Below are 7,537 nucleotides of genomic sequence, written 5' to 3'. Positions count from 1 at the left end.
GAGGACTTAAAAATGACAAATTCTGTACTTTAGGCTTTCCTTTCCCCAGGCTAAGTAACTTCAGTCTCTCCAGGCTATTCTTCAAACTTTTAGACTCAGTTTATGCCTTAGCACCCACCCCTACCCCCACCAACATGCACACACACACACACATACACACATTATGCACACACAGGCCAAAAGGGCCTGTGGTTCACTAGTGAGTGAGTGAAAGTCATTCAGTCATGTCCGACTCTTTGCAATCCCATGGACTATACAGTCCATGGAATTCTCCAGGCCAGAATACTGGAGTGGGTAGCTGTTCCTTTCTCCAGGGGATCTTCCCAATCCAGGGATTGAACCCAGGTCTCCCTCATTGAAAGCGGATTTTTTACCTGCTTAGCCATGAGGGAAGCCCAAGAATACTGGAGTGGGTAGTTTATCCCTTCTCCAGTGGATCTTCTCAACCCAAGAATCGAACAAGGGTCTCCTGCATTGCAGGCAGACTCTTTACCAACTGAGCTATCAGGGAAGCCCTGTGGTTCACTATAGGGCTCTTAAATTTATAAGAAGAGATTGGTTCTGTCCTCTCAAAACTACAGATTAAGATCATACCCATCACATAGCTATGTGAAGCATCAAATCATCAGTGTATTTCCTTCATTAAATAGAAAGCGAAAGAATCAGACTGACACGCATCAGTAAATCTGAGGAATGACTCTATAAGCCTAGTGGAAGGTGTGTTCCCTTCTCTACTACCAACAAGTGAATTAATCTTGAATTTGCAGGTGTTTGGAAACATCACAGAGCTCCACTGATATGGGATGCATTTCTACCAGGAAACACTATCGTTCTTCCAATCTCACATTGTGGCATAAATACAACAGCCCTTGTTTTCCACACAGCTTCCTACTTCTTTCACACCCAAGCATATGCTAAGAGCTCTCAAGCAACACTCTTCTTCCATCTCTGGGAGGCATCTTAAAACATTTTTAGCTCACCAAACACAAAACAGAGGAGGATCTGTTTCTTTACTCAAGAATAATCCTTTTCAACTGCCTATTTATACTGCAGATGGAAACCTATGGATTGAAATAAACAGATTTTCATTCTAAAATTGGCATCCACACTGTCATAGTTAAAGGATGCAACAATCGTGTTTGAAAAGCAATCATCCAAGAAATTTCACGTTGCTTTGCAATATTCAGATGAAGGGCATATTGGAATTAGAAGGTGAATAGCATTTAAGAACTGAGGAAGAGCATTAGTTTACGGAACTAAGGAGACCATTAATGTAGACAGAAAATGCCAAACACGAACAGATATGTGTATATCTATAACTGAATCACTTTGCTGTATACCTGAAACTATCATAAACACTGTTTATCAACTATACTGCAATATAAAATAAAAAGGTGTTTTTAAAAAAAAACTAAACTAAAAAAGAAAGAAAATGCCAAATATGTTAGTAAAATGTGTTCCTAAAAAGTAATATCTTAGGACACATAAGCAAAGGATTAATCTCTTTTGGAATAACCCAGTAAGAAGTGCTTGATTAAAAGTCTATAATTGTGCTTTATGATACAGTAGCAACTAACCCTATATGGTTATTTAAATTAATTAAAATTAAATAAAATTAGAATTTCAGTTATTCAATTGTCCTAGCCACATTTTAAGAGCTCAAAAAACATTGTCATATTAAGCAGCAAAGACAACAGAAGTTTCTGTCACTACACCAAGTTGTATTGAACAATGCTGGTCTAGAAGGTTCTGTTTGACTACTGGATTAGCATCATTTAAACATCAGGCCTCAAATAGATGAGCACAGGGAGCACGGCCTGCTGCCAAATGTGACAGCTGAGAGCAGGAAAGTATGGGAAAATGGGAAAAATAATTCCACTCCTGGAATAAACTAATATGTTGCAGCATTGACATTTTATTACAAGAAATATCCTTAAACAAGCAGAGAAGTCTTGGACTAAAATGGAAAGGAGTTAGTAAACACCACTATTTGAATACCTCATCACAGTCTTCTAAACTTTCACAAAATGTACCAGTCTTGTCTCATCAGTTAGTGACTAGACATTATCAGTCATCCCCCAAGTACTATTCAACCATCCATCACTTCCTGCCCTTTTTAAATATGTGACAAAACATTTTTGAACATATATTTAAATAAATAGAATCCAAATCAAAACATAAAATTGCAGACTCTTCCCATTAAAAAAAAAAGGCAAGAACTTTATTTTAAACATATCCTCAGTTGTGTATTACATCACGTCTGTTACCCAAACCAAAAATCATAATGATAATGCAAAGGAAACGGAGGGCTTCATAAAAGCACATTTATCCAAATATTACTCTTGGCCAATGCTTTAACTAAATAAACAGTGGATATGAAAGGTACAGTATGGCACTTAAATAAATAAGAGCAAAGAGAAGGAAACATATTCACAGTCCAAAGCAACAGGTTTTTGAACCTTTGGTATATGTATATGTCTCAAATAAGTATCCGTAAACACGTGTTAGCCAATAGTGTTTAGTTTCAGGTTTCTTAAGCCAGTGATTGCATGTGTTTCAAAAATAACTGATAAAATTATAAATCAGGATTGACATGGACTGATTAAGGTCTCTGGTGTGAGCACACAGGTAAATTCAAACCATGGCAAAATGAAGTGCAACTATATAAGAAAATGAATTAAATACACCAGTTAGAGATTCTGTGGCTTGGGTAGACACCCTTGATATTAACAAGAACAACAAAATTGTTTTTAATGCTGTCCAAAGTCCACAATCTGGAAGGCAGAAATATCCCAAAGCTCATAACCACACACCTAACAGTGCAATGGCCATCCCATAGGACTGTTTCAGTTGCATATTGCAATCCCCTCCCTCCCACCCAACCCCTGCCCCTAATAAACAGCACCAGTGCAGTTTGAGTTAGAAAACTGGAAATATTGAGACATTCCTAAGGTTTTCATATGACTAAGGGCCAATCAGGTGGGGCTATGATGCAAACCTATGCCATGGCCATTCTCTGAAAAGCACCCCACAGAATTCCCTCTAGCTTGCAGATAAACCATATTAGGTTTACTGTAAGGCCAGATTGAGGAGAAAGCTGGCATGCTGTCCTGGGTTGAGGGAGAGGGGCATGCTGATGGGGGAGGTACATGAAGGATACCTCAAGGATGTTTGTCCTGCAGCCCAGGAGGAAGGGATGTGTTGAGCTGGTCACAAATTTTGTACCAGTAAAATAGTTGACTCATGCCATTCACCAGAATACAGAGCTTAGCAGAGCTAAGTCCTACTTGGTAGCTGTTCAAGTCCACTATGGGATCAAACTGGACCACAAAAGAAAAGGGCCCAAAGGAGTCCAACTCATCAGTCTCATCACTCTGTCCAGGTGTCTCTGGAACCAGTGGTGTGATGTGGTAATGGTTCTATTTTCTCTCCTCTCCAACTGATGCAAGATCTTCTCTTAACCAGCCTCATTCTATATCTCAATGATGACAGTCACATAAATGAGGGCCGATAGAGCCACCCTCCATAGTCATCTGCCTTGGGGCTACTTGTCATTCCCTAGGCCTTCCCAAAACCTGCCCTTTCACACATAGGCAGAGTCACTGGACTGAGTCCTGCCAAAATTGGGAACACTGACCCGGGGCAGGTCCTTGTTGCGGATCTCATAGACTGACTTTCTCTTGGCCTGGGCTCCTCGCACAGCCAGCTTGATCTTGCGCCATCCCAGGTGGTTGAGTTCAGCCAGGTTGAGCACAACACAGATGCCGCTCACTGCAAACATGAACACTAGAAAAACAGTCTTCTCAGTAGGCCGGGACACATAACATTCCACCTCCTTGATACAGGGGTAGCGGTCACATTCGTACAACCCCGGGACACTGAAGCCATAGAGAAAGTATTGGCCCACCAGAAACCCAATCTCCAGGGCATTTCGGAATACCACTTGGATAATGTAGAAGCGGGAGATGCCTTCCTGCCTTCGGAGCTTGGATCGAGAAGCAGTGCGCAACCCTGATGGGTGTGGGGTCAGCTCCTTCACCTCTAAACAATCTGGCTCTGTCTCCTTGCTCGTGTTCTCTGTGTTCTGCAGCACTCCATTAACAATGGCATTTTGCAATTTCTTATCTTCTCGTTTGCCACCACCACTGCCCCCACCCCCAGTTCCTCCAGGACCCCCCATGGACTCAGGAGGATCTCTGTCCAGAGCCAGGAAGACAGTAGAGTAGCGGCGTTCTCGTTGCTTGGCAGACTGGTGCACAGAGTAAGTGATGAAGCAGAGACTGGGGGTACACACCATTATGATCTGGAAGACCCAGTAACGTATGTGGGAGATGGGGAAGGCGCGGTCATAGCAGGCCTGGTTACAGCCGGGCTGCAGTGTGTTGCATACAAACATGGTCTGCTCATCATCGTACACCGTCTCCCCCACAATGGCCACAATGAGAATCCGGAAGATCACCACCACAGTCAAGAGGATCCTGAGCAGGGGAAAAGGGAGGGAGAGAGGTTCTCAAGGGTTAAGTCACTGACTCAATAGAAAAGCCCTATTGCTCAGTTCCCAGCTCTGTCCTTGACTGGGGAGCTATCCATCCAGAGTGGTCCTGAACTGGGAATTCAGCAAACCTTTTGGTCTCTTCCCCTTCTGCTGGGTGTTGGTAGTCTGGGAACACTTCATACTACAGGGATCTTAAGCATGTGCATTTCCATACACTGGACATGGTGTATTTGCAACAGATGGAATGTAGAGAGGCACAAAATATAACTTCCCTCTGGATATGGCAAATGCACATGGAATAGCTGAATACAGCAAATACAAAGTCTACACACAGAGTATGTATATGTAAGTACTCCAACTGGATATTTAGTTTATCCTCAGTATGAATACTGTTACATAAACAGATAGTTATAACTATATATACACATATATACACGAATATATATAGTATATATAGAGACAAAATGTGTCAACTGGGCGTGTAGGTTTCTGACACTGTAGGTCTTAACTCAGTTTAGCTTGTTAAATATTTGTTGGGGAAAGATATATCTGCTCCGAAGAGCAAATCCATCTCCCCATTTGCCCTTCTCTGTCCAAATACAATCCTGCCTTCTTTGTAGATTCTATTTAGGGAACTGGATGAAGATTGGCTCTGACTCCGGAGAGTGGGGGTACCATGACTGAGCCAATAACTCCTTTGCTAATGGAAGAAAAGTGAATCCCCTGGTGGTGCTTCATAGGGAAGGGATGGATTCCTGATGAGGAGCAGCTGGAGGAGGGGGGCCTCACTGGGCGTCAGGCAATCCCTCAATGCTGGGAACACAGGCGCATGGACCAAGGATGATGGGAAGGAGACAGAGGATGGTCTGAGGGCTGCTGGGGCTCTGTCTGTACGTTAGAAAGGACTCCCGGGGGCCGCCCGACGGGGCCCGCTGATGGCCGGCTCGTCGCCCTTACCTCCCGATCATAGTGGAGTGCTGCTGCACCGCGGCTTCCAGCAGCCTCTCCAAGATGGTCCATTCCCCCATCGCTGTGCATCCGGAGGCAGCAGACAAAGACGGGGCAGCACCGGGCACGTTCCCGCTTCGGGCCCCTCCCCGGGCCGCACCTCCCGACTGGGAGCGAAATGCCCCCCAATTAAAGAATCAAACAAAATTTTTAAAAATCCAAGATCCCCCTCTCCCTTTTATTGTACTTAAAACAGGGAAAATGGGGAAGGAAACCCAAGCGCGTCCAACTGATGGGCAGCTGGCGCGATCCGGAGAGCGGGCACGAACCTCGGGCGCCGTCCTGGGGTCAGGTCTGGAGCCGGGGGATGGCCGGGCGAGGGGCGGGGCGGAGCGGCGGTGGCCGCGTGCAGGTCCGCGAGCTCTCGCCCGCCCGAGCGAGGTGTTTGAGCGCCACTCACTCCCGGGGGTTAGGGGCCGAGGAAAGGTCCGGGCACCAATCCCTGCGCCTGGCACTTCAGCGGGCACCGGGCGCTCCCGCGCTGCCGCCTGAGAAGCCGGGGCGGAGCGCGCGGAGCCGGTTGCAGGGCTCGGGAATCCGCGGCCGCCGCCTCTAATCCGGCCTTAAGTAGTCTCCGCCTGCGTCACGCCAGGTCGGCGGAGGGGAGCCGAGCGCTGCGTGCGGCTGTCGCTGCGCGCCGGAGCCCGAGGGGCAGGGGACGCGCGCAGGGGGAGAAGGGGCCAGAGTCTTGGGGGCCCGGTGGGGAATGGGGCGACTTCGAAAGGAAGGATCGCTGCGCCCCTCGAGGCTTCTCGGGGCGCCCAGGTAACCTCACCTGACCGCCAGCCCGGGGCAGGAGGAGGGGGAGCCGGGAGCCGACGCGTGGGTGAGTGGGGAGGGGTGTTGAGTAAGGAGTTAGCGTCTCTCCCTGCATCCCTCACCTTTTGCTTTTCGTGCTTAGTGATGCAACTGAAATTCCCTCTCTAAATGAAGATGCTGGTTGGGGGAAGGAAAGCGGGGGCATCAATAGGACGTTTTTCAGTCTCTCCTAAGAGAGGACTGCGTGGCTTAAGAGTGAGTCCGCGGTCGGTGCCATCGTGAATCGGATACAGGAATGAGGAAGGCTCGATGCGTGTCCATTTAGGCTGAAGCTTAAATGTAGGAGTGAAGCTGTCTGTGAGGATGGGGGTTTGAGCATCCTCAAATGTTCAAAGTCTTTGTGCAAGACTCTCTACCAAATAGGTGCCTAGTTTGAGCGAGTGGATGGCCATGGTTAAAGGACTCGCTTCCCCAGCGCAAACCCAGACGCTCTGCTATTCTATATCTATCTTTTACTAATTTATTTGGAGGAGTGGGTACTTCTCGGGTAAACTGTGAGCTAATCGGATCGTAAGGAAGCTCAGTATTCAACTAGCTAGAAGAGCCACTCACAATCTCACTCCACCATCACTTTTGTTTTCCAACCTTGGCTTTCTATACTGTCAACCAGCAGCTCCTGGTTTCTGTTTTTAAGTTTACATATTGCTGACAGTTCTCTCTGGAGCAACTGCTTAATTGGTAGCTAGAAAATTAAGACAATCACACTGATACTAATTAGCTCAGGGGTCAGTATTAGGAGGGGCTTCCCAGGTAGCTTAGGGGTAAAGAATCTGCCTTGCCTGCCAATGCAGAAGTCGCAGGAGATGTGAGTTCAGTCTGGGGAGGAGGAAATGGCAACCTACTCCAGTATTTCTTGCCTGGAGAATTTCACAGACAGAGGAGACTGGTGGGCTACAATCGATGGGGTCACAAAGAGTCCGACAGGACTGAGTGACTGAGCATGCCTGCCCAGAACTAGGTATTAGGAGACATAGTAGTTGAGACTCTTTTATATATATGTACAAAAAGCACAGTAAGTGGTTGTCACCCTTTTAAAAAACACAGCTGTGAAAGAGCTGCTAGCTCCCTTCTAGACAGGTAATGCAGCCTTAATTATCCACAGGGATCATCGCACATATTATTATGTATGTATTATGTAAGCTACATCATGATGAGCCTTCAGTTTGTGACCATACAAGTTAGTTGGCTAGTTGGTAGCCCAGAGACTGGGAAGAA

The 7,537-nt window shown here is 46.4% G+C and overlaps 1 protein-coding gene across 1 annotated transcript; it reads right to left on the bottom strand.

The window, feature by feature from the left end:
* Positions 1 to 1,906: 1,906 nt before the first annotated feature.
* GJD2 (gap junction protein delta 2) lies at positions 1,907 to 5,675 on the bottom strand. The gene is made up of 2 exons (XM_006043987.3): positions 5,453 to 5,675; positions 1,907 to 4,478 (listed from the first exon to the last, which is right to left on the bottom strand). Exons 1-2 carry the CDS (start codon positions 5,521 to 5,523, stop codon positions 3,584 to 3,586), a joined length of 966 nt encoding a protein of 321 aa, XP_006044049.1. The 5' UTR covers positions 5,524 to 5,675; the 3' UTR covers positions 1,907 to 3,583.
* Positions 5,676 to 7,537: the final 1,862 nt, after the last annotated feature.

This window comes from Bubalus bubalis, chromosome 11 (assembly GCF_019923935.1).
Source record: "Bubalus bubalis isolate 160015118507 breed Murrah chromosome 11, NDDB_SH_1, whole genome shotgun sequence".
Taxonomy (NCBI): Eukaryota; Metazoa; Chordata; class Mammalia; order Artiodactyla; family Bovidae; genus Bubalus; species Bubalus bubalis.
The sequence above is the reverse complement of the archived record's forward strand: the minus strand, read 5'-3'. Positions and strand labels throughout refer to the sequence as shown.

Excerpts from the sequence above, each read along its gene's own strand:
- GJD2 (XM_006043987.3), bottom strand. The coding sequence starts at position 5,523 with ATGGGGGAATGGACCATCTTGGAGAGGCTGCTGGAAGCCGCGGTGCAG. Across the intron at positions 4,479-5,452 it reads CACTCCACTATGATCGGGAG|GATCCTCTTGACTGTGGTGG; the intron begins GTAAGGGCGACG and ends TCCCCTGCTCAG.